Source organism: Poeciliopsis prolifica, unplaced genomic scaffold (assembly GCF_027474105.1).
Source record: "Poeciliopsis prolifica strain line A6 unplaced genomic scaffold, Auburn_PproV2 SCAFFOLD022, whole genome shotgun sequence".
Lineage (NCBI taxonomy): Eukaryota > Metazoa > Chordata > Actinopteri > Cyprinodontiformes > Poeciliidae > Poeciliopsis > Poeciliopsis prolifica.
The window spans coordinates 605,919-633,806 of NW_026562397.1; the positions used below are offsets into that span (position 1 = coordinate 605,919).

At 38.4% G+C, this 27,888-nt stretch overlaps 1 protein-coding gene across 2 annotated transcripts in view; it reads left to right on the forward strand.

Moving 5' to 3' along the window:
- The window catches only part of brip1 (BRCA1 interacting helicase 1), a 66,663-nt gene that overhangs the window by 13,238 nt on the left and 25,537 nt on the right, over window positions 1–27,888 (forward strand). For both annotated transcript variants that reach the window (XM_055045696.1, XM_055045697.1), the window contains exons 10-23: window positions 21–153; window positions 1,470–1,624; window positions 1,709–1,886; window positions 2,032–2,172; window positions 3,051–3,212; window positions 11,459–11,618; window positions 12,251–12,372; window positions 20,168–20,280; window positions 20,357–20,439; window positions 20,579–20,863; window positions 23,170–23,805; window positions 27,321–27,388; window positions 27,466–27,544; window positions 27,637–27,834. In XM_055045696.1, the coding sequence (XP_054901671.1) occupies window positions 21–153; window positions 1,470–1,624; window positions 1,709–1,886; window positions 2,032–2,172; window positions 3,051–3,212; window positions 11,459–11,618; window positions 12,251–12,372; window positions 20,168–20,280; window positions 20,357–20,439; window positions 20,579–20,863; window positions 23,170–23,805; window positions 27,321–27,388; window positions 27,466–27,544; window positions 27,637–27,834 (2,513 nt within the window). The remainder of the gene's footprint in view (window positions 1–20; window positions 154–1,469; window positions 1,625–1,708; window positions 1,887–2,031; window positions 2,173–3,050; window positions 3,213–11,458; window positions 11,619–12,250; window positions 12,373–20,167; window positions 20,281–20,356; window positions 20,440–20,578; window positions 20,864–23,169; window positions 23,806–27,320; window positions 27,389–27,465; window positions 27,545–27,636; window positions 27,835–27,888) is intronic.

Below are 27,888 nucleotides of genomic sequence, written 5' to 3' on the forward strand. Positions count from 1 at the left end.
GTTTCCTGTTGTTAACTCAGCTGGATTCAAGAGAGCCAGGTGCTGCTGTCTGAACGAGGGTTTGAGGGTGCCTGCAAAGTCTGGAGTGGAAAGGAAATGCTGACCGTTTTCCACAGCTTGGGTGTCACATTTGACACCTTCTGTAAAATGAAGGTAAAAAAAACTACAGTTGCTGAATTTAAAGACCTCTTGAACAAATTAGTGTGGGTCCATGTGCTACACAAACATGTTCATTACAGTTTTTTTCAAAAACCATGCTTGATTTTGAGATGTTATTGTGATGTTAGTTTTGTCAGTTCTGCCTATTTTGAGCTCCTTTCAGAATGAGCTGTAGCTTATTTACATCCAAATAAGCTTCTGAAGGCAATGATCTCTACCTCAATGTTTACACTCGCACGTGAAAATAACTGCTAACAGATGCTCAACTTTGAGTGGCTTTGCGATCCATTATCCACTGATCATTATCAGCCGATATGTGATTGTGTTAGCTGATTGTTTAATGTTAATGATCACAAAAACCAATCACCACCACCCCTGCAGAGGCCCTGTGTACAGCGTATCGCCCCCATTCCTTCACATTGAGCAAGCATGCTGCAGCCAATCCTGAACAATGTCAAGTGGAACCGTTGCTGAGAATGATGTGAAGTTTGCATCTTGGAAAAATACCTCAAGGGAAATGCATGTCAAAACGCAGCAACCCAATGAATTTAATGTCACATTTTAAAAAACAAGCATTTGATGGTATGTCAAAGCTGAGTTCAGAAAAAAGACAAAAAGAGATACAATTCGGCAGATTTGATTTAATAACTTAGGATTGTTTATCCCTGTGACAGACTGGTGACCTGTCCAGGGTGAACCCCTCCTCTCGCCCGGAACGCAGCTGGAAATAGGCACCAGCACCTCCCGACCCCATTAGGGGGAAGGGTGCTCAGAAAATGAATGGATGGATGGATTGTTTATTTTAATGCAACCTTCATTTGACTTTGAATGATTTCTTTTTTTAAATAAATCTTGAGACTCATTTAACTTTCTGTATAACTTAGGTTGTTGAGAGCCTGTATTACTGATACATTTTTTAATTGTCTTTAATTGTCTTGCAAGCACTCCGTTGTGCCTGCAAGTTTTTGTATATTTTTTTGTCTAAATTAATATATTATAGTTCCTTTATTGCCAGATTACATAGCCAAACGCATTTATACCTAAACCAACAACAGCCAATACATGAAATTGGTGTCAGTGATTGGCAGTGATCAGGCCGTTGAGATTTTTCAGACACCAAAAAACTGACCGAGTGTTTTTTTATGGCTAGGCCTGTTTTTAGAAGCAGTAGAAACACAAATGAAAGTATAAAAACTTGCAAATTGTGAATTTTGCCTAATAGGTACCCTTTTTAGAGTGCATTAGAAGTTGAAAGTTTAAAGCTCTCTGGAGCAGCTTAGATTAATTGCTCTACTGTATATCTGAGACAGCAAAACCTGGCATCTGTGTTGGAGAAGGAGGAACGTGTCGGTTTGGTTAACGGCAAAGAGGACATGGTGCAGGTCCCAATCATCAGCGCATCTACAGCTACTGTCCTGAAAAACCTCTTTATGGTGTTGGATTTTCTCTACAGGGACAGCTGCCGGTGAGAGACCAAAATTTGACATTTTTGAAGTCCTTTGTGTTTCTTTGGTAACCGGTCGATCAAGTGGTGTTCTTGTGTCTGCAGGTTTGCTGAGGACTACCGCATTGCATTGCAGAGGAGCTACGCATGGACCAATCAGGTCCCGCCTGACGTTCCTGATGCTCGGGGCTTTTTGGTCCTGCCTCGCTACCGACAGCGTCAAAGTGCGCGGGTCAAAACGGAAGTTCTCACGCTGAGTTTCTGGTGTCTCAACCCTGCTGTGGTGAGACGATTGACATGTAAACAGAGGGTGTTATTACTGAGCTGAAGAAATATGCTGATTTCAATGGCAATAAGAATGTCTGTTTTCCTGTTCTTTTTTGTTATTAAATAAAATTTAACCCTGAATTTATTTTTATTATTTTCAGGCTTTCTCTGACCTGAGTGGTTCAGTGCGAAGTATCGTGGTGACCTCAGGAACACTGTCCCCTATGGGCTCCTTCTCCTCTGAACTTGGGGTAAAATTCAGCATCCAGTTAGAAGCCAACCATGTGATCAACAAATCCCAGGTAAATGAGATTTTAGTGCCTGTTCTGACATGTGTTCATGAATAAAGCAGTGTTTGTTTGTTTTTACATGGAAACCTGTTAACACTTCTTGATTAAATTGACTCCAGAGATAATTGCAAGACTATTATTTTTACCAAGTATATTTTTTGCACAATAGATGTCACAATATCTCCAATTGATATAAAACCCAGGCTGATTAAGGAGATGGTGTACCTTGCTTAAGAATTCCCTTGAACTTTGTGTTTCGACCAGAATATATAAATATATTTTTATTGGGTTGTATGTGACAGGCCAACAGAAAGTAGTTCTGTTGAAAACATAGATGGAAAAGGAAACAAGCTTGTTTTTTAAGATTGTTTACAAGTGCAATTTTAAAAATATAATCTCAGATGCTATTATAGTGTACCCAATTTCTGATTTTAAGCAATCTTTTGTCTTACTTTCTTTTCTTTAAATGAATTACTAATGATAATGAAAATATCTTCAAAAACATGATTTTATTTTCGTAATTCCATCTGGAAGTTTACCTGAATTCAAAGTCCAAATATATACATTCTGTATAATATGCTTATGAAACCAGATGGTTGGTCCTGGGTGTTCTGACATCACTCTGAACTATGGAAATCCAAAACATGCATAGTTGGAGAAAAAATAAGTCCAGAATTTTACAAAAATCTTAACAAAAACGGATCTCAAAAATATCTGCCACTGTTGCACATATGGAAACTGAAATTGTTGCCAATTTTACTTCTGAACATCAATTATGTCTTGCCATTGATGCTGTTGAATTTAGCACAGGACTTAAACTAGGCCATTTCACCACACAAAGAAAAGCTAATCAAATTAGCTTTTCACCCACTGTTTTCTGTTGTGCCTAGGTGTGGGTGGGCACTGTTGGTGCAGGACCCCGAGGCCGAAAACTCTGCGCCACCTTTCAGCACGCTGAAACATTTGCCTTCCAGGATGAGGTGGGAGATTTGCTGCTTCATGTCTGCCGGGTCATGGTCAAAGGCGTGCTCTGCTTTCTGCCTTCCTACAAGGTAAACACACCAGCAAAACATTCTTAGCTCAAAGATAAGAGCTAGAAATTTAATTAGAAAAAGAGGGACCATAAACTAGCATCCTAAACACCTTGCACCACCTGCTTGAAAGGAGCAAGTGACATAAGTGTTGTATTTACTTTAAGGGAGAGGATGCAATAGATGCAACTGAGCAGAAATCAACATTGACATATTTATTTCTGTTTTGAATGTTTACTGCAAATAATATGTATTTTATGTCCATTCCAAAAGTTTAAGAATGGACTTGTTTTTTGTAAAATACCTTGAGAAGAAATGCTGTGAATTAGTGCTAAACTGAATTTAAATGAACTGATAAAACAAGTGGAGCATTCATTTTAAGTTTGTTGCTTTTTCAGAGCATTGACTATTATATAATCACTATGGTGTTATCTATTTTCTATTTCTATCTTTATGTAATATCTGCTCATGATCTTTTCTTAAATAATTTAAGCTGGCGGTCCAGTTTATTTTAATATCACTGCTAGATCTTACCACTAGGAGGAGCAAGAGACCACACATTAATAATTTTGCTGCAACAAAGAACTTAGATCAGGCAGCATAATGGTATACTGCTGTATATAAGATACATAAAAATCAAATTTTTAAGCACAACCATATTTAAAAATTAATAGTTTTAAAAGAGCCAAACCTGAACTTTATTGGATTTGTTTCCCTTGCTAAAGTTCAAGACTATCACATGAGAATAGAGCCTTCCTGATCAATAGAGGTACTTGTCAGGAACTTGTTAAATGACATCATTCTGACAGAACTGTATCCTCTTTCAGTTAATGAGGGCACATCTTAGTGGACACTCACAGACACTTTGTCCCCTTTGTTTGTTGCAGCCTTATCCTCATGAATAATGAATGTTCTCTGTTGCTCAATTGTCACTCTGGTTTAGTGAAGGCCAAATGGATTTCATATGTATGAATTTGTCCAAAAATAACCTTGCATATGCAGTGTAATTAAGTAGCATATATCATTTTATTTATTTAATATATGTAAATGTAAAGTTGTTGATGGTGCTGATGTATCATTCTTCTATCATGAGCCATACAGACACGTACGTTTTGGTCATGGCAGGTTTTAGTTTGGCCTTTGCCGGGTTTCCATGTCTCATCTTGGACCAGTATTTCTGTGTGTCTCGTCCAGTGATCACTGGTTTGATTTGTCTGCAGTCTGTGCTTACTATCAGGTTGCATTCTCCAACAACTTATGATACCATCATGTAAACAGCAAGGGGAAGCTAAGACTCAGGTTTGTGTTGTTTTCCCCTTTTACCTCTCTTTTGTCAGCCCTCAGTACCAGCCAAGCAGCGTCTATGAGACTTGGGATGTTTTTTTTCTATTATTGATATTCATGTAGAAGTCCTTCTCTTCTCTATGCTGTTTCATAAATATTTAATCTGCAGTCAGCTCTTAAAGATAAAGAGATGAGGGAATATGAAGGGCTGGGTATTAATTGGAGCCCATGGAGGCCTTGATGGTGCCACTGAGTCCCGTCTGCCTCTTGCTGTGTGTGGTTGTGTGCAGGCAGTCGACATAGAGATGGTAAGACATCTCAAGACAATTCTATTCACTACATTGAAGTGATAAGTATCAGCTCGATCCACACAGCTACCTCTGAAGTAGGCAGAGGACAGAGAGATGAATAGGTTTTGGGGTCATTTGTGTTTTTGTTGTTCTATTCTCATCAATTGTAACTGCTTGTAAAAATAGGCAAATTCTAAATCTATTAGGCATTACCTACACATGCAAAGTTCTACAATCCTGCTAACATTCCTACAGATAACTGTCCATAAGGTCATGGACTTGCTATCCCAAAAGTTTAAATCTGTTCTGTTTTTTGGTACTTTAGTCTAAGGAGTAAATGTCTATAAAACCACAGCGTACTCAGCTGTCCAGCCTTAGCCACCAAAAGAAAAGACCAATGCTTCACAAAGTGAAGAGAGTGTTATGGTTAATTAAGAAAAGCAGGCTTTTGTAGAAGTGGAGGCATGAAGGGGAATACAAGATGCTTTTAAAGGAGCTGGAGATAAGGGCCATTAGGTGAAGTCGCCTCCCTGTCTGTGTGAAGAAGTGTCCGGCGCCTAAGCTCCACTGAGCTCGTGTCAAATCAAAGTCAAACTAGAATGCACGCTTCTCACCCACCAGCATGCAATGACTGCTCATCCAGAGACTGCAGCTGCACCGCTAGTAATGTCTTAAATCAGGGTAGATGCTTTTTCTGTTTTTAGAGCAAATTAGATTGATGGATCACTTTGCTCAGTGTAATTTATCTCTGTTGATGTTAGAGCTGAGCTGACGTTTATTTGACTTTTTATCATGGAAACTTTGGATTGTTTTACAGTTGTTTGGGTAGGCTGGCATTTTCGGACTTTAAAAGCACTTATTAAAGGAACTAGAGTAATCTGTTTGTTACTTTTTAAAAGAGTTGTTTCTATCAGAAAGCTTTAAATGTACTATATCGCAAGAATAACAACCATTTCTGGTTGACATTTAAATAATTAAAATCTCCTGTTTTAGATATTTGAAAATGTCTTTTTTAAGAACTTCATTTAGAATTTGAAACAAATCTTTCTAAACTTCTGTCGGTGAGCAGTCATTAAACAGTGGTAATAGGGACTGAGGTTACGTCACACTGTGTGAGAAAGGATTGGCTGTAAAACTGGTTTTTAGCATCTTAGTTTTGTGATTATTGCAATTGGCATAGTTAGGAATACTAACTGAAAATGGCCAACTTAGAGTTAAGAGTTATTTGAGTTTTAAAAGTTGAAAATGGTCTGATTGCACTAACCAGATGACTTTCCTGTTCATCTCTCTCCTACAATCCCACATCAAGGAGTCTGCTGTTTATTCATTATTTAATTCAGTCACTTCTAATGTTCAAAGTGAAGTGACTAATTCCAGCCCAGAATAATCCTGATGGAATTACATGCTCTGTTCAACTTTCAGTTTGAGATCAAAAATCCAATCACAAATGCCATCCTTAACTTATTCACAAAACAGTTGCACATGTTTCTTCATACTTCACCTCTAACTCCTATGATAATTGGTCCTATCAGAACAATCCTGGAAATGAAAAGTCCAAAATGCAAATAAGCAATTTATAACTGCTAATACTGTTTGGTATAGTTGGCAGTACACAGTACATTGGAAATGCATGATCATTACTATAACTGTAATAAACATTAAATAATTATAAAAATTTCATACATTAACTATGTCTAGCAGTAATGTGTTTGATAATGGTTGGCCTTTTTGTTGGCCTGAAAATGTTCTTTAGCTTAACCTTAGTTAAGGTGGGAATTTGTTTAGTTTTTTTTCCATCAGCTGGAGATCCAGTTGACTAACTAGAATTTTATGTTTCCAACAAACCCAAAGCTGGTAGTCTGTATTTTATTTATTTTTTTATTTTTATTATTTGCTCATTTAATTATTGCTAGTCACATTACAATTACCTACCAAGATTATTGTGTGTTTTCCTCATTGTAATCCCTTGCTTGGCATTCGAATTGGATATTGGAACGTAAATTCCAGCTGCAGTGGTCTAAATTTTAAATGCTACATGGGTTCCCATCTTTTTATTCTGTCTGAAGATGGGAATGCCATAACTGGAACTTTGCATAAGTGTTCACAACAAACAGACAACCCCCCAGCCTGCGCTTTATGGACCGAGTTTTTCTGATCACCACGTGCCGCAACACTGTAAGTAGACACAACATTGTGTTGTCGCAAAAAATAAAAGAAAGTAGGAACAAATGAAATAAAATCAACATGTTGCTCGACTATGAGGCGAGTGCAAAAGGTGCTCGCCCCCTAATGTTCCCCGTCTAACCAGGAACACATCCATAAGCATTCTCAGAACAGATGCAGAGCCTCGTGCTGGGGAGCATGTTGAGATACAAATGCAAACTAGAATGATATATCTACACAAAGACATATCATTCTCACTGCATACTCACACCTCTGAAAACGCTTGACCTGGAGCTGTGCAAGCAGATCAAACGCAGTGGCTTTTAAACATGACTCATACTCTAATGTAGAATTCTCCAAAGAAACATGGGTCCTCACAGGGGATTGATATAAATGTTGTGTGCTGTTTCAGTGAAAGCAGGAATGTGTGATCCACTGCGAGATGAACTTCAGAGATCCAGCCACCTCGGACAGTGTTATTTTGAGGCTGCAGACTGAATAACTCTGTGTCAGCTACATGGAGAGGACATAAATGTGTGTGTGATCGACTGTATATACTTCTGTGTGGACAACACCATTCCCACCAAAAGAGTGAGATGCTTCCCCACTGGCAAACCCTGGATCACCAGTGAGCTAAAGGAACTGTTAAAACCGAAACAAAGAAAGGAGCTTTCAGGGAGGGACAAAGGAAGTTTAATTCACTGAGCACCTTTTGCACTCGCCTCATGTTTGAATTACTAAAGTATTTTTGAATTTAATATATGTGTCATATCCAAGAGATCAGAATAATATTTAAAATTTTATTAATTCACTTACTCACTTCTCTAATGAAACACTTTATATACACTTTATGTAGGATATGTAGACAGTGTAATCTCCAAGGTACTTATTTTTTCTAAATTACTATGATTTTCTCGCAAAAACATAGCACTTTATGTTAGAATATTACATCAGACCAATACAAACAAGAGAAAATATTTAGTACACAAGTGTGGGGTTAATGATGTTATGTTTGAATAACTGGGAGTTTTTTTCATATATAGAGGCCCCCATTACCAACATTTTTGATATTCTGTATTTGTCAAATAGTTAATGACAATAATTTAATTTCTAAATAATGTCAACGTCATTATTCTTGAAGTCGAAGTCCTTTCTCAAGCTGTGTATCGCAGCAGTGGGTGATGTATTTGAAGTGTTTTGATATTATCATTAGTTACTGCATTGTGTAGAGCGGACGACAAGGCAAGGGTGGCAGACTGGAGTTGGCAGGTGGCTTCTTGCCACCAGTAGTGGCGTGACGGCTGCTGTGATATTTTGGGGCTAAATAATTAACAGCGCAACAACACATCTCCCCTCGCCACTGTGAAATGTGGCTCTAGGCTGCATGTTTCATTAATGCCATCGCCTACAAAGCAACTCTATTATTCAGCAGGCACTACAGGAGCTGCAATGTGTTGCCACACTGCTCACTGACACCAGGGACATGGGGAAGGAGATAGAGTGAGGCCACATGTACAGGAGGCGAATTGGGGGGGGAATAAAGGAGGTTTCAGGAGTTGGGGTGAATACAGGCGACGTGTTAAAGTGCAAGAAAGAGAACAGGTCACTGCTTTGTCTGGTTGTTTCACCACCCGGTCCCAGTTGGTATAGAGATCTGGCCCATTTTAGCGTGTCAGTGGCTGAGACTTGCACCTAGCATGACTAGGAAGAATAATGAATTATTCACTATTTTTGTGGCCCCTTATGTGCTAAATATTGCTCATTCACATTCATGATGCATGGACATCTAAACTATTCTGTTGTGAAATATATTGTTAAAGTCTCAAAGTGCTGCGCAACAACCAAATTCCCTTCTAAATGACATTTGTGTTGTCTTTTGAAAACATGTTTAGGTTTATTAAAGTTTCACATATAAACTTCAGTGTTTTTGTATTATGATGGGGCTGGGGGGAAGACCAAGAAGATTACGACTCGTTTTGGTTGCAGTGTGACATTACATGTGCAAGAGCCCTCTCCCAGCTCCCTTTTGCAGAGCAAAAACATTTTGCCAACTATGGTTACCGATGATTATAGTTAACATAGCACGCATGTGTGTGTGTGTGTGTGTGTGTATATATATATATATATATATATATATATATATATATATATATATATATATAAAACACGCATGCATATATATGTATACTTTACATATACTTTACATATATATATATAAAAAGTCACCGCACTTTCTGATTGGCTACCCACGGCATTCAACAGGTTGCATTCTCGCTCCTATATATAAAACTGGTATTTACTTTAAAACATAACTCTTTTTTTCATATTAATGGTGGTGAAAAATACAAGCACCACAGTTTGTCTTGCTGTGATGCTAAAACATTGTGGCATTTAGTTTTTACTTACCATGTGATCCCTGTGTTGTCTGAGAGAACATTTGCCTTTGTGCTCATCTCCTTGTGGACTCAGTTTCTTTCCAAGTGCAACCTGGCAGATAATGGCTGTTTTGTTTAGCACTAGATCTGCCTAAAGTACATGACATGAATTATTCATTTCCCACTTAAGATTGCACTGAAAAGCCATTGCGCGACAGTTTGCTGAGCTGAAGATGCCCGTTAGGCACAAGGGCAGGATGGGGGTTTGTCCATGCCAATGCAACTGTATATTTAGTCAAGATGTCATGTTTTATTGATGCAAACATCCTGACCTCACTTATATTTGAAGTGCCCAACCTGATTAAATCCTCCTCATGCTGCATCATAGTTAGCCTTCAAAATAGGCACAAAATTGTCATGGAGCTCTTTCCTTTAGAATACTTAATTTGCTCTCTTCATTCTACAAAGGGACAATTTTCAGTTATTCAGACTTCTTTTCTCCACTTTAAAAACTTCACTTATGCATCCATACTAAACAGCATTGGATTGATTAACCATAAATTTATGTATTTGTGTTGCAACTGAACTAACTGGTTAAATATATTCTGTGCAGACTTGTTCTAGTCTGTTCTGCCTTGAGCTGTTCAAGAAGGAAATAAATATATATGTAAGAAAAACAAAAAGGAACTGGTTCTTAGCTGTTTATCTAGGTAAATGCCAGAAGAAATGGTTGCCTATGCCTTACCTTTCTTCTATAGGCTCTATCTCCAGAATAAGGGTAAGGCTGATTCAAACTTGGTAGGACTCTGAATCAAAGTTCTGCTATTTGGCCCTCTGAGCATGTTGAGAAGTTTTCTTAACAAGAGGAACTTCTATTTGACCCCTGCATCACATTTCCAAGCCAGTGAAGCCTCTTTTTGATTGTGAAGCCATGTTTATTCAAGGAAATAATTTGCACTGCACAGACATGAGTGGGGCTGCTCAGAAGAGGGCTTTTAGATCAATGTGCCTCCCCTGAGAGCTGCTGACTTTTGCACTAACAATAGTCAAACAGCAGTGATTTTTTTTTATTGGAGGGACGGTTTCAACACATCAGTTCTTGTCTAGGAGAATGCAAAGGAAAGAAACTCAGTCTGTTTGAAGGCACTGGACAAAACATGATAAGCAGATAAGGGAAAAAAAACTCTTATATGAACAATATATTCTGTAGCTTCATTTAGATAATGTGTTGAAGTCCTAATGTGCATTGGCTTAAGTGTTAAGTTCAGCCTTATTGAACACTTCTAAATATGTTTCTCCCAAACAAACTTATAAAAGTAAACTAATAAATACAATCAAAATATTCTTTCTAGGGATTTACAACCAACGTCTTATATCACAAAAACAATATGGATTTAACTTGACCCTATGTGAAGCGCACATAGGGTCAACATGACCCTGCCGGATCGCGCACAAAGCAAAACACTCATAGGGTCTAAATGACCCCATTTAATAAAACTCCAGGAGGGTTTAGACAATATTAAAAGGTCAAAGTTTATCTTATAGATACTTGCAGAACTCCTGTTGTGGTTACTCTGAACAAAGAGCAAATAAGTTATTGATTTTTACAAGGACATAAGTAATTTAAATAAACTGTCAATCAGAATTAAAATGCATGATGTAAACACCCCTTTTGGATTATTTTGATCATAGTCAGGCAAATTGGAAGGAAACTGACTGATGAGCCTTATTGTGACAAACTGACCTGACATTGCATGTGTGTCCTATGCCAACATGACACATTTATACCTTCAGTGGCTAGATATCATGCTTATCGAAGCTAAACAGTGACAGCAGTAAGGTCTCAACCAGTATTAGAACCTGGAGTGGGTCCATTCTGGGCGCTCAGAATGAACACATTGCTACATTTGTTTGTTTTGATGTTCAACACAGATGGAAATACAGCTTCTGTATTGGTTTTTAAAGAAATTTTTTCACCTATCTTCATATCAGTGCTTCTGTATTAAATCAACCCACGCAAGGAGTTTTATGGATGTAAAATTAGCTATTGATTGGTGTCAGTAGTGTAAGGCCTGTGTTGCAGAGAAATCATCTTCTGAGATGGTGTGTCACCATTTAGCAATGGTAAAAACAACAAAACCATTTAATTGAACAGATGCTGGACAAGCTGAAGGACCGTTGGGTCAACACTGGTCTGTGGGAGAAGCTGGAACAAGAGAAAACCGTCATCACAGAGCCCCGCGGTGGTGGGAAGGGGGACTTTGACGAGCTACTACAGATGTATTACGATGCCATAAAAACGTGTGAAGGTAGAGGTGAGAGGGACACACATTACCAACTTGATTTTAAACTACTAGCATCATTCATGACACTATTTAAGTATATTAGCCCAATCCTCCAGTAGTGACTCATGCTGGAGGTTGCAGCTGGTCAGTCTTCCCTCCCAGCAAAGTGGACAATTTAAAATGTTACTGATGATGTGTAGCTGCATCAGAACAACTGGGTTTTCTGACCGATTGTCAATCTTTAAAAAATTTGAGCTCCCAATTCTGATTTTGGCTGATACCAATATTTTTTTTCCGTTTGAAAAGTTGGTATTTACAGCAATAAAGTTTCTGAGTTTTTTAACCAGCAGACATTACCAGGTGGGCGCATCAATCTTCTGTTATGGATGGGCAAAAGAGGACAGTGAATGATTTTTAGATCTTTGTGGAGGCAAATAAGATCAGTGGATAATGGCAGCTTGACATCTATCAACCAATAACCAAGTTATTTGCTGAATGATTTATCATTGCATCCCCAAAGAGAAGCTTGGTTGCAGTGTGTAAAGTACAATTGGTCAGAAAGAATGCTCATCTACTCAGGTATATTTTTGTCTTTTTTTTTTTAAATACTTTTGCTGTTATTTGTACTGTGTTGATTAGAACTTTGTTTGCTTCTTTTCCAGATGGTGCACTACTTATTGCTGTATGCAGGGGTAAGGTCAGTGAAGGCCTAGATTTCACAGACGACAATGCCAGAGCAGTAGTGACCATTGGAATCCCTTTTCCAAACATCAAAGACCTCCAGGCAAGTAGACTCACAGAAACCTGTCGATCTTTCCCAAGGAAAAGCAGAATATGTAAATAAGATCAGTTGGACTGTCAACTCAGAATACAATTTATGTGAGATAGGAAAGATATAACAAACAAAAAAAAAGCTAGAATGAAAGCTAGAATGCTAAGGTATGATAAGGAAACATTACTACATCTGACAACATGAGTATAAAAGTTAAAATCTTCTTGTATTATATTAAAATGTTTGAATACACATTATTGCAGGAAGTGACATCCAAGTTATTACCCTAGTTTACCTTTTTATTTGTTGTATCGTTTTTAACATTCATCTGTCCACCTGAAACAAACTGGATTAACATGTTAACAATATTGTCTCAGTAGTTCTTCCATTTTTCATTTTGTCTGTCTAACACATTTCACACTACAACTTTGAGGAAAAACATCTTATCTATGTAAGATGTTTAACACAGTTAAACAAACCAACAACAAGTAAAAGCATCCATTTTTGGTGATCCGTAAAAAAACAAACAAACAAACAAAAAAAACCCAAACGATGTGATGTGATTTCCATCTTTAGTAGAAAACTTGACCTTTAAGTTTGAGGCTCCCCCGCCTCCTACTTTTCCTCCCCTTTACTCATCCTTCTGTCAGAGCATGATGAAGCTTTCACTAACTTATTCTGTCAGAGTGGAAGGATGTGTTGGTGATTGAAGCTTCTTAGACCCTTTCACTTCAGCCCTTCACCTTAGTTGTCAGCACTCAGGTCATTGCTTCTGTTATGTATCATCATTGTTGTTTATTTTAGTACTTTTGAGTTGGTTGTGAAAAATTTACTTTTAATATGGTAAAGTTTCACCATAACAGGTAATTTGTAATTAAACAGCCTTCGTCTAAGTTTTGTGTCATTATTGAGTTCTGAAATAATTTGATCTGAAAAGTAACCATCATGGATCACTGAAACTCTCCTGTAATACCCAAACTGGTGAAATATTTAAACTCCCTTGATAATATGGGTCCACAGTGGGAGTAGTTATTGATGTTTTAACCCGACCATTAAAATCCATAGCCAGTCCTCAGCAGCCGGACCTATCCAGCAAAATGCACATGACTGACAGGTAACCTAGGTTTGTGCCATGGATTTAAAAGGTGTAATGTAATGTCAAATTTTGGCCTTAGTAACACCAGCATTACCTATTTAGACTGCTGTCACTGATTTAAAAGGAGTATATTCTCATAGTATCAAAAATTTAAGTTCATTTAGTTCAGCTTTGCCATTTTACTGTGTTATTTTATTTATTTAGTCAACACAATAAAAATGTCCAATGCACAGTATCAAAATGTGATGTTCCAGTGTGACAGACAGGAAAAAACAAGAAATGAGTGGATGGCACAGAGCACCAGGGGGAGGATTGAGAAAGCCAAAGCTAGTTAGGACCAAGGTGGAGCTGACCGAGCATGAAGAGAGCGTACATTTCTAATGACATATTCTGTGCTCACATCCACAGCCTTTGTTTATGTGCTGCACATGCCGAGCCCCACAGAGAGCTTGCCAGCTCCTGCTATCTCTTGTTGACTGTTGTCATAACTGTGAAGCTTGTAGGTTCAGGTGGTAACTGCTAGCGCTTTAACTTTGTGCTGTCTTTAAAGGTGACATCCTCAAGTTTTTGTTTTTAGTCATTCAAAGGAAAAAAGATTGTTTGCATTTTGTTTTTACTTTTTTTTCCCATCTAACACTGTGTTCCCTACATTCTGGTTTTCTTTATGCTACCAGTAATTAATTCCTTTTATGTTTGTCTGTCTCTTAGTAGGACTTAAGTTACTATTTTGTAGAGATGAAATGTATGTTTGAACTACTGCTTAGGGTGCGTCATAAGAAACACCCCAACAATATTTTACACCCTGTCTTTTGATTTTCTTTTCTTCTTTTTCTAAATGTCCAAGGGTTTTGTTGACCTCCTCATGTCTCTTTGTGTAGCAGTAGAGGTAGTGTTGTCTCTAGAGAGGCCCTTAGGGGCTGCAGAGGTCTGTGAGCCATTTGTGTTACACTGTTGAGAGGATGAGGAGGACATTGATACTAATCACCACAAGGCCATGTAGCTAGTCTACTTAAACCAACCAATGCACAGCCTTTTTTTAGGGTTAGGACAAACCCAGGTACAGAGAAAACTACTGAAGTTTGTGGTTAAAAAGAAAGTCAGATTATCACTTGTTTGTGTTTAATTACTGTCATTTCTTTTATGAGCTGAGATGTGCCTCCAAGCTCTTGCTTTCTAATTGGATATTGAAATAAATGTGTTTAAATGTGTGTTTAAACAACTTGTTCCAACTTGCTGTCAAGGATATTGATGAGCTGCAGAATGAGCACTCATTAAAAAAAGAGTTTTGTTGCTATATCTAGTAGCAAATACCTTAACGTTGTGTCAGGTTGTACTTGCTTGCTGTTGTTTTGCTTCTGTTGTTTTCTTAACATCAAGGTAGTTTCAGCAGCTGTCAGTGTGTGATTTGCTGTTCATCACCCTGCTTCCTTATAAACTCAAAGGTCAGCCTTTGCTCCAGATGTAGTGGCCGGTCCTGTTTAAACCAGATGCGCAGGCATGTCTTGGATGTTTAGAATGACGGGGAGAATACAGACATAGAGTTATTATGCTGTTTCTCATGTTCTTAACAGGACAGAAAGAACTAGCAACTCATGTGAGCAAGAAGAATAAAAGTTTCTCAGTGTAACTGCAGTACAGACACAGGCTGGTGGGAGTCCATGTAATGCCTTGTAAAAATAAAAATTAACTAATGGAAATTTCTTCGGGCAACCAGACCAGGCCATGTCAACTGTAAATATAAATCACAGTGGTGTGTTGACATTTTGTAATGAACTTAATAAGAGCGATGAATTTTTCGTTAGCGTCTAAGCCAGGGGTGCTCAAGTCCAGTCCTCGAGAGCTACCGTCCTGCAACTTTTAGTTGCAACCTTACTCCAGTAAGGTTTGCTCAAATCTTCAGTCAGTCTGACAGTCATCAGTTCAACACCAATAGTCAGAAAAGAGCAGACCCATTCCACTCTGTCTCCACTTTGGAAATGAATCACACATTTCTAAAGCTGGATAACACTATCGATCAGTGCTCACCAGTTGCCATGGAAACGCTCGCTACTCCAACTCCTGACTTGCCTCCAGGCGGACAGGGATGAGGAGAGCAGGAGGGAGTGCTTTCATCCATCCAACGAAACTCCAAACTCTGTGACGTCTGTTTGCTTTCTAAGAAGTAAAAATAAATTGTGTGAAACATTTATTCACAGTACAGCTTGCTTTACGCAGCAAAAAGTGAAAGAATTAATGTTCTGATTAGGGGTGTACTAATTGCAGTTCTCTGGCCAATTCCAAATCTTTAAAAAGTCTGACCTGCTGATTCTGATGGCTTATACCCATTTTTTTTGTCTGAAATGTCTAAATATAGCAAGAAAGTTGCTGAGTTAGCAACAGTTACAGTTAATTACTATAGCACATTTGCAATTAATTACTATGAACTGCAAGTGTACAGACATGATCTGGTGGGCTGGTCTATCAGTCAAACCTCTCTCATGGCAGAGCCGAAGAGGACAGTATTTGATTTTTTAGACCTTTGTATAAGTTTGGCTTTACATGTATCAGCTGATAATGGATTTCAAAAAATTAAGGAAATTCTTAATTTTGATAAAGTCCAAAATTTTAAGCTGATTCAGTTAGGCATGTCACAATAACAGATTTTGCCGAGTGATTAATTGTCTAAAAAAATTATGGCGATAAATGATAACATTATTTGAAGAACTCGAACTATTATTGGAAACAACATGAATGTTCATTCAACGTTTTGTGCAAAGAAAATATAAATATAAACAAGGGGAGGAGTTGGAGCGAAATTTCTACTGCAGTTGATAAACCCAGTAACTTTTCAGCTGTTCTTTGTTAAAGTGACCTAAATAGGTTATAATGATTTTCTTTCAGTCAGGACTGACACTAGCCACATGCATTGCAGGTAGATTATAGTAAAGCATTGATTGTCTGCTTTTAAAATTAGTTAACTGGAGTTATTATTTTTGTGCCTATTGTTGGACACAACACAGTTCGATCAAACCATTTTACCTCGGATTTCTGTCGTCTAATGTGTGGTCTCAGGTTTTGAAAATGGGCCGACAATCGGCCGACAGCTCTAAGGTTGTGTAATGCGTTGGGCATTACACTAAGGAAATGAGGAAGGGCGGGTCAGTGGAGAGCACCGGAGTTGAGCCTTTTTTCATTCAGTATGATCAACAGAAAGAGAAAAAGGCCGTAAGAAACGATAAAGCCTATAATTTAAATGAGGTTGATAGTTTGAATTTATCGTGCGATTAATTGATTTATTGTTTATCACGACAGGCCAAGATACAGTCTTTAGTTCATTACAAATATTTTCATATGTTGTATACCCCGATGTTTCTATATACTCCAACAAGTGAGTTGGAAGACGAAGGATGACTTTGTGCAGATAGTGTGAGCTGATCCATGGGTCTACTGGAAAGGACCGTGATAGACTAATGCCTTTGTCAGTGTGGGGACACGCACATACACCCACACACAAGAGCACACACAGTCTCAAAGTTTAGCCTCTCAGCTGTCAGCTCAGCCACATGTGGCAGATGAGGCGCTCAGCAATCTGAGTGACAGGCACAAGATGTCCCTGACTGCCAGGGGCGTGCACGCTGGCGCGCACACACACCCCACGTAAAACGTAGGGTGTGTGTGCGCGGATGCGCTGAGCTGCGAATCATGCCTTGTGGACGAATAAATGTTTGTGGAGATGAACAGGTTGCTGTGGAGGACAAGGCCAAAGCAAGCTGAATGATCTCTTGACATTTTAACTAATCCCTTCTAGCTTGTGGTTTCTTGCACATTTGTGATATTTGCTAGCAGCCAGAATTGGCTTTTTCACATATGCAACCTGTCATGTTGGATTGAACGATGACATGGTAGAGCTCGGGAATGTGATGGCTCTGCTGCTGAAGTGGACTGTGATTGCATTTAGATGACACCATTGGCTTGAGGCTAGCACCCTTTCTGTGGCTTGAGAAGTGGATTCTTAAACTGATCTGGTGTCTCATATGTTGGCAAAGTTCTCACCACCAAGCCAGAAGCATTTCTAAACCTTCCTATGTCACAGTCTTGCTTCCTCTGACAGCCTTTGCTATTGTTTTGAATCTGCCAGCAAACATCAGTTTCCATTGTCTACCGGCTTTACCTCTTAGCTGAGGTGTCATCAGTTGTGATAAAACTTTGGGCTAACTTTTTGGATTTCCTGTGACTGCTTATTTGTTTATAGCATCTTTGGCAAGCCACAGTGGTGGTGCGTGATGCGTGTGAGGGGACAGGGTGTACCTGCCGCGGCCCCGTGTTTTGTGGCTCTGGGCGAACACACGGTACCTGTCAAAAGCAGTTAGAGATGTGCTCAGCAGCCTGCCCTGCATGGCATCTCGTCAGACGCCAGCTGAACTTTTCACTTGTCAATTCTGAAAGGTTAGCACCAAAATCAGCAGCGACAGATGCAAATGGATGGATGCTTTCTTGGCATTTTTGTGCAGGGATGCTTGATGTTCCTTGGCCCTTCTTGCCTACCTCCTCCTACCTCTGCTTTGCTTTCTATTTTCCTTTTAGAAGACATCTGTTGGGGAGGCCAGGTAATATCTCACAATTTCAGACCTTATATGAGCACCTACTGCTCCGTCTCATCTTACATATTGATCATTTGGGATAAAACCTTATTTGCCAACTTCACTGTGTTTAATGTGACTTTATATAACAGTTTGTTAGAACCATGACTTGAGGAAATGAACCCATCAGGCAAGGATTTTATATCACTAGTTCAGTACCTGTCTACATTCTTCTATTAGGCTGTATTCATAAACTGCATGGAAACAAGTCCAGTCTTTATGCTGACAATAATCTGTTGTATTTAGCCTAACTCCCAAATTAAAAACAAATACAAAACAGAAATTTCTGTCTTCAAACTAATCACTTAGAAATGTGCTAGCCATAAATGACATTGAAAGATGGGTTTCTACACCGTGCTCCAAATTATTATGTAAGTGATATTTTCTCAGATTTTCTTAAATGGTAAATGCAAATGATAGTCAGTATAATTTTCAAGTCATGAACAATCCACTACTGGACCATCAAGGGTTGCTCATCTGTGATCAAGTCTGTTTGAAAATTAATCTTCATCTATGGCTGGACCCACTGCGACCATTTCTGCTTGTGAACTCTGGTTCGGGGTGGCCGAATTGTCACTAGGTTCATGCACCGCAAGCCTCTGGAGGATCCTCCACCTCGAGGTTCCAGAGGCACCAGCTTCAAGTAACTCTTTGCTGCTTTGTAAAGGCACTTTAACAGCTGCTCTCTTAATCCGATGAATTTGTCTTATAATTAATTGGATTGAAACCTTCCTCATTATGTCTTTATCTGTACAAACCCATCTTTGTTCTGAATCAGCTACAAATCTCTTCACAGTACAAATATTTCAGTTTTCATTAAATATAATTATATATAATGTTTTCATACCTTGTCATACGGCACTACACTATCTGATGATTTTCGTCAGCAGCGAGATCCTTTCTCTTCCCATATTGCTTAAAACTTATGGCCTGCTTAATAATGTGGAACATCCTTCTTAAATAGATTTCCTTTAATTGAGCTCACCAGACAAACTACTCAACCCAGCTCTCTGAAATTAATTCTAGTGATTCAAAGAATCCTGACACACAATACCGTCTATAAATTTAATGAACTTTAATTTGCCAGTTTACTCTTCTTGTGTAACCAGCTCCCGGTTTTCTCTGTGAGGCAGACACATTACTTTTAAAACTGTACTTAAAATTTCCCATTTTAGTAAGACAATAAAACTTAGAGAACCAACCATTTCTAGAGGTTAGGCTGAGATTAGGCTGTTTGGAGGCCAGAATAGTTTGAGCATTTCCCATCACTTTCCTCCTCTTCAAGATGTTAACGTTCACAATCATGTGTACTAACTTTGTGCAATAAAGAGATTCTAAGTCTTGTCCTTTAAACCGTTACCTGGTCAAACTATGCTTCCTCGCCACTGTCATGTTGTTTCTACTCAAGACAAAGGACTGCATCCAAGTAAAAGTCTGATGCAATCCATACATTCCTCAGAGGCCAATATTTATTAACATTTATCTGACTGGAATTGTATTTGAAGCAGGTCAATCTGGATTCTGTTGTTGAATTTACTATGAATGACTAATTTCTAGTGCCCTTACTAGACTTGAATTGAAACTATAATATTGCTCAATTTCATAATTTATTCAATATTTAGAGTGTACATGCACAGTTTCATTATGAAAGTTATCATTCTTTTAGCACATTTAATGATTTTTGTGTGCAATAAATTACAAAAAGTCCAAATAATTGCAAGAAAATGTAGGTGAAGTACAGATTTATTAGATGCCTGGTGCAATGCTTGAAGCTGCAGCTTGTAACTTTCATAAACCAGATGTTTTTTATACATTTGTTAAAACCATCAGCACGTACACAAGAGTGTCTGACGGCACAAAGACTTTCCTCCTGGCTCCGATTGGTTTCTGACAGGGAGCTTCTGCAGATGGCTGTCGGACCACAGGGAGCTGATTTTTTTTCACAGAAATAACTGTCAGTTTTAAGAAACATGTAAAAAGCATATTGTTTATAAAAGTTACATGGTGCAGCTTTAATATACAAAAGTAAAGTGTTCTCTGTAAAATAGTAATAAACTCATCATGTAACAAATGTGCTGTATGTGCTTTTTAGGTGGAACTCAAGATGAAATACAATGACCAGCACTACAAGTCGAGAGGTCTCCTTCCAGGCCATCGCTGGTATGAGATCCAGGCCTACAGAGCTCTAAACCAGGCGCTGGGGAGGTAAGCGCCTCACTCTGTCCTAAAGGTGGTATTTGCACATCCTTCCGTAATGACATGTATCTACGTTATTTTATAGATGCATCCGGCACAGAAATGACTGGGGTGCCCTGATTCTGGTGGATGATCGATACAAGAACAATCCTAATAAATACATTGCAGGTTTTGAATGTTTCTGGTGAACTCAATTTGTTAGCCAGTCTCACATAGCCTTTCAATTTGAGCACTAGATGGCAATATTTATCCACTGAGTGACTCCTTGAGCTGTTTACCTCTGCTGTTTGTCTTTGTGCAATCCTAGGTTTGTCTAAATGGGTCCGCCAGCTGGTCCAGCATCACAACACCTTCAGCAATGCTATGCAATCTCTGGAAGCTTTCTCTGAAGTGCAGCAGAATGTGGAGGTGGCCCCCGGGAACCGTCTGACGCTCAACGTTTCTGATTTGTCTAACAGTAGTCCCTTGTCTGTGTCGGGTCAGAGTTTTAATGGAGAACCAGAACCTCAGAGAGCCAATTCATGTGACAAACCCCCTTATTCCCAGCAGAACATAATCACACAGCTGAAAACTGAACACAATAACACAGCCGGTGAGGAAACATAAAATGTTACTTGACTAACTTAAGAATTTAAGTCTTAAGACATGCTTATTTATTGTCAAAAACAAACCAAACTTTACATATGAAACTTACCTACTGAGTTAGAGCAGAAGTCATCCCTGATAAGGTTCCTTTTTAAATGGAAAAAAGAGGGAGGAATGGTAGAAGTTATATGAAACAAAGGAGGTTAAAATTATAATTTTTTCCAAATTCAGTCTGTAATTTATACCTACACGATCTCCAATTTTCACACTCTAAAGTTTCAGAACAATTTAAAAAAGATAATGTAGTTCATACTCTAATGGTCCTGCCTTATCATATTTCTATCTTTATCAGTTTGAGTAAGAGCACACTCCAAACTCCTAGCAACTCTTTAACCTGGTCCAGAATAATGATTCTGTTCACCACATTAACCTTCTATTGACACAACAGGTTGGCATGTACCATGTTAAAAGTTTAAAGTGGCATATTTAGATAATTTGATTCATTCAGCTAACATGTTTTTTAACATTCATTCTGGGAATTCAGATTGAAATGAACTGGTTGGAGCAGGAGCTTCTTTTTTCTTTTCTAATTTTATTGACCCTAGTGGTGGAGACATTTTGGTATTTTCATTCTGGCTCCTGACTTTAAGATGCATTACTACTGTACAAAAACAAACCACACAGATGAATTGTCCTTTTTTTTCTTGTTAAAATTTTCTTTTGTGTTCTATTTTCTGTTGTTAGATTGTCGCCTGTTGTACTCCCTTACGCCCCAACACACAATTTAGAAAACAAATCAAACCTTCATGAGCTTAAACTGATGAATACTTTTCTGTGTTCTTCTTTTTAATTTAACTTTAAAGAAATACTTTGGAATTTAAGAATGCAGTTTTCTCTGGTAATGATTTTTTGTTACTTAGAATGTAGCACATAGAGAGCTGACCGCAGGTTGCACAGCAGCAATTGGCTTGCTGGGTTGTAGGAGTCAAATAGCAGTCAGGGCCCTCCTGCATGAACCTTCTCTATGTGATGTGCTTGCACAGGTTCTCTCTGAGTACTACTGCTGTCTCTCACAGTCCAGAAATATTTATATTGGATCAACTGGTGTCATTAGTTCGGTCTTTAGGTATGAGTCTGTGTGAACTTAGTTGTTTGTCCTGTGTGTCTGTGGTGGCCTGTGATGGACTGGTGACCTATGCCTCTGCGTCCCTCAGATTTGGGGGGCAGCATGGGCTAGGTAGAGTGGCTAGCCTGATTACTGTAAGGTGTTTTGCATGTCTGAGTGGCGCTGCAGTGAGCTGATGAGCATCTGTTGGACTGTTCCAGCAGTCATTGTTACTCCGTGAAGCTGGAGATCAGGTATAGATGAAAGCATGTTGGTGTTCTCTAGGATCTATTTGGTCTTTGGTAAACAGGAAAGCATTTATGGTATTTCTCACTTTGTCAACACAACAGCTGGCCCAAAATATGCCTGTTTGAAAATGAAAAAGTATATGCACAATCAAGACTGATTGCAATATCTTAGAAACAGCAAATGTTTGCCGACTTCAGATTGATGTTCTGTAATTATTTTTTGTTTTTCATTATTTTTATTTCAAGAAATAAAAACAAATAGATTCTATTTCTACTCATCCTTCTGCTCAATAAAATACTGAAACACCTAAGTGCCTATGTTTTATAGGTTTTTATTTCACAGAAAATATTCTGAACATACCACCATTTAATATCCATAAAAATTCAATGGTATGTTTTAAATAATTGATACAGTGGAGCAGCCTAATAAAGGACACTTTTACTGTTTTTTGTTCCAGTTGGACCAATGTAACTACTGAATGTTTTGTATAGAAACAGCTTTTATTCCATTTCAACCATTTTTACACTCAGGATATGTGTAGGGATGATATCAGCAGCAGAAAATGCGCCGAGGTGGCATGTTTGCACTTTGCCTTGGTGAACACCTCTTGCCTTTGGGTTCATGTGGAGGTTAAGCAGTTTGTCTATTTCAGTGAGGTGAATAAAATGGTAGAAAGACAGCAGCCCACCTCCGACTACCCCTCTGGCTCCCTCAGAATTGGGGGATGTTCGGGGGGCAGCAGTGGCTCGTCTCATTACTGTAAGATCTTTTGCGTGCCTGAGTGGCGCTGCAGCGAGGCGATGAGCAGATGTTGGACTGTTGCTCTTAATTAATTCCCATTGACCTTTGTTTGGGTTATATTGAGCACATGCCCACATTTATGACACTCTATTTTTGCTTGTTAAAAAATAAAGCAAGTAGTCTGTGAGCTGATTTGAAATTGTTTTTTGTTTGCACAGAGCCACTGAATGCACTGCAAAATGCTCCAGCTATGCAACTCTCAGCCCAGCATTTGTATCACATTTTCACCATCAACCCTACAAACACCAACCTTAAGACGCCCATCTTTAAAGCGAAACCAGCAAACTGCTCCGTCCAGCCTGGGGCCCTGCAGATCTCTTCTCCACCAGTGAATCCGGAAACATTGCGCACTAACCAAACGGATGGAAACTGTCTGAGTGAAAACACTGAGGCTCTGGGGGTGTCCACAATAACCACCCCTCCCGGCTTTAAAAGTGAATCACCAGTACCAGCAAAGTCTTCTGATGATGAGGAGGACAAGACTATTTTCTATACTCCTGAACTTTTTGAGGATGAAGAAAACCTGCCGAAAGAGAACCATGTGTCCTCTCCCAGAGTTGATCCTGGCACAGAGAGATCAGCCACTCCATCTCAGGAGTCAGCCACTGCTTTTGGTGAACAGAGTGTTGTTTCAGTCACACACACTGCAGAGCTATCACAGAGCCAGAAAGAGGACAAAGAGGCACTGCAGCAAAGTGAGAAAACAGAGGAGGATGAGAGCCAGAGCAGACAGAGAGGAAGTAGACTTCACAGGCTGTCCAGGTCCAGACAGAGAGTTTCCCTCAGTCAGACAGGTAACCACCAGCCTGGACACACAGAGTAGCACACACACTGCATCCTTACAGAGAAGGAAGATTTCCACCAAATATTAGCAAAGCACTCAAACCACACAATGAAGTTGTCTGTGTTTATGTTGTGTCTTTGCTTCTCGATTCTTAAATATGTTTGATCTTAAATTGTTTATTTTCCCTTAATGTTGTTAAGTATGTTGAACGTTCCAGCTGCCTCAGGCAATTAATACTCTGACACTGCACACTGCCATCTCTTGCCAGATGCTCATGTGTTATGACAGCTCTTCTTGTTAAAGCCCGTCCGCAGCTCAAGTAAACAAAACCAACCAACATTATCAAGATTGGTGCATAAACTGACCATCTCTTTGGGTAAATCATTAAAATACACAAGTAGGAACTCATCTATTTTCTGCAGGAGTAAATAATTATGCAGTTCAGTTTAATGATGTGTCTGTCGGTAATGAGTGAACACAGCAGAAGCTCTATTATGCCTGATTGAACCCTGAATGGAGGACCATCTCACTAATTAAGTAGTTTTAGGTTACCCATTGTGGGTTTGGTAAGGATTTGTTTTACTGTTGGAGCATATACTGATTTTACAGTTTCATTTAATTGTTTTTTTCTTTTTTCTAAATTCTTCATTGAGTAAAAAAGCAATAATATAAGTAAAGCCACCCTACGCTATGTGAATGACGACACCGCTTTCATTAAATAAAACAGATATAATCAGTAAAAGTTGTTTAGATGTCATCACTAAATGATACCCTGCTTTGAGTTATTTTATTGGTTGTATTTGGGGTTCTTTGAGTAGCACTGATGTTAGAAGGTATACATTTATGTATTTTCCCAGTTACACTCTTATTAGATTTGTTAGTGATTCCTTTACTTTTTGTGATAATGGAATTTCAGTGCAAACTGTTTGAATAAAGACAGATTTAATATCTAATGTCTGGCAGTGTGAAAGAAAAAGAATGAACTATAACAAAACAATCTGGGGTCTTTATCATTTTAAACTGTCTCTAAGTTATTACCCATTAAAACATTTCCTAACAGAATATTGCAAAAGGGGATATTTTTTTGTTTTTGAAGTATGGATGTTTTGAGATATTATAAATTGTCAGTATTTTACCTGCAATAAAAAAAGCTAGTTTAATCATCTCAGCTTTGGACTGTTTTAGGTAACAGCTCATCAGAACTGTCAGTAGTAAGTTTTAAAAAGACTCCAGTTTGATGTGCTTTACTACCTGAGCCTACACCTGGCATCACATTGGGACTTCCCGGGGCTTTACAGTTTTTTAAATTTCTTTATTTTAAATAACACACATTTGTGACATTGCATACAGTCTTTTAATCAGCACTTTAAGCGCCATGTTTGAGTGTTTCAGCATGAAGAGTGTGTCATTTAATCAGGTCTATGCGAAGTGTAGGCTCATCAAACAGCCTGAGTGGAAGGAAGACTGAACAATAACATGAAAGATGATTACCCTGATTTGATCCTTCTCATTACACAAAAAATCTTCACCAATGTGGGATTTGCACGGAGGAGACAAGTGTTCCATTAAAGCCTTTCTTTTCCCATCAGCTGCCTAACCAAGACCCTTGTCGGTGTAATTGTGCATGACCTCTCGTTAACATAATAAAAACTCAGAGCGTAGAGAGGCCTGTGAATGTGTGTTAAAAGCTCTTAATGGGCAGCCCATGTTACTCAAAGACTCAGTTGTGGTCTGCAATTAAAATGTTTTTCCATTAACATATTTCAGATTTTTCTTCATCCAGAGCATTAAATCTGCACTTGGAGATATTCTGTTAAAATTGCATATGAGACAATTTAACAAAGTCCAACGTTACTAAAAATATTCTGAAGATGATTAATCTCTCATACACGCATGCACATGCACACACTCTGGTTTTTTAATATGTTGAAAATCTAGAAAAACTAGTGTTAGGAGTGATAAGTGCTAGTCAAAGAACTGGTTTAATAACTGGCAAATGTTTTGTTTTGTATGTAATGTTTTGGCTTAATCCAAAATTTTAAACTTTATTGGATTTCGATGCCAATAATGTCAAAATTATAGCTGGGATGCATTTATTGGTCTCAAAATAATTTGCTTGGATTGCTCATGTTACAGAGATTTCTCTTGCTAATGAGGATTTTAGTTTATATCTACAGCTGGCACAATAAGTATTGAAGATGTCTGTTTTTTTGTTTTTAGAAAATATATTTCTAATATTTTTATTGACATAAAATTGTTGACAACAACCTTGAGTAATCCAAACATACAAAGAAGTCAAAGCAAATCGGTGCTCAAATAAAGTTATGTTGAATGAAGTAGGATATTGGATGGAATAAGTACTGGACACTTGAAGAGAAAAATGTGCACAGAAGTCCAAGGAAACCAGAGCAAATCTGCCAGTATTTAGAAATAGTTTCTGTTGTCATATGTGAAGGTCAGTATCATCTGGTTTAATACTAACTGATAGGCTTGAGAAGGTTTTTCATTACTAAATTATTGAACAGAGTTGGACTATTTATGGAAGGCAATAGACCTTTGCAAAAAATTTGACAGTTGTAAAACATCCTATTGGAGCCATAATCTGGAAGAACACAATTTCTCTGTAAGTCATAGCCCTTAATGCTTTGACTGATGTGAGTGAATTCTGCCAGTGAAGAGTCTCAAATGAAGGTTGTTGTTCTAATGCAGGTTATAATGGAAGACTGCATCATTACATCAGGTCCTAATTGTTAGAATTTCCTTCCTGATTCTCCCAGTTGCCAGTGCATCCATCATGCAGCATTATGCACAAGTGTCACCACGGCATTCCCATATTTACAGCTGTCAGTTTGATGCTGACAAGTCACATTTTGTGTTAATTTACGGTTCACATCATTGTGATGATCAGCCAGAGAGAGCAATGCAATAGTGAAAAAACTTTGATGAAATGTTGAACAGCGTTTAAGATTGATTTGATTCATAGGCCTTTTTTTGGTGATCCTAAAAAATTATGGCTCATCAGCAGAAACATAAATAACACGTCTGATTTTAAAAACTTATAAGAAAGTTGATCCATAAAAAAGTTTAATATGAAGTGAAATGAAATGTCATGATACAGTGTGGCTTCAATTCCCCGCCTCTTCACATCGGTCACCAGTTTCGCCTGTCTCCAAAACCAGCGTCCATCGGGCTCAGAGGTCATGGGCCATGTTCTACCGGTTTTTGTAGATCACAACCTTTGTGTGGGAAGTGACGTACGGCAGTTTCAATCCCTGTTTTGTGACTATGCCGCCTTTAATATTGAGACTCCAGAACACCAATATTTTTGACCTGAAATTTGAACTCCCCTGAGAATGTACCACAATTTCTCAACTGTAATTGAATAAAAATACTACGAAGTCAAGAATGGGTCACCCTCTGGCAAGATTTAGCCTTGAAGTTCATTTGCAGCATGTCAAAAATAACTGAAAAAGTTAAAAAAAATAAAGTGTAAATGATTTTTTTTAAATTTTTTTTTCAATTAAGCTGTAAAAGTACGAAGATCTTATAGACAAAAACACAGAAGATTTAGAAAAGCCTCTAAAGTGTCAAAGGTAAGTAAGAAACTATTGGGCTTCAGCTTTTGGTCAAACAACAATGTCTAACACCAACTTTTATTCTGTACCCACAGAGCAACACAGAGCAGAAAACGTGTTCTTTGGGACTTTACTGTTCTCTCTGTGGAAAAGAACTACTTTCTGATGCACATGGTACTTTAACGGTTCTGTTCTCACCAGTAGGCAATGCTTTTAAACCAAAGCATTGCCATTGGCCTAAATGTTTTTTCTGCTTTTGGTCTCAGTCCAGCATGATGTGTGTAATAAAAACCATCTAGCTGTTCTAAGAGAACTCAGATGTAATGCTGGGGCCTACACCTGCCGCCATCAGAGTGTACCTCCATCACCAGGCTCAGACAGCTGGATGCTGATGGTTCAAAGCCCCTCGTCTCTAAAGGCCTTGAGGAGGACTCTGGAGCCCTACTGTGATCAGAGTTTAACTTGTGAGTAACAGCAAAACTGATGAAAACAGTCTAGACTTACAGATAGATAACTCC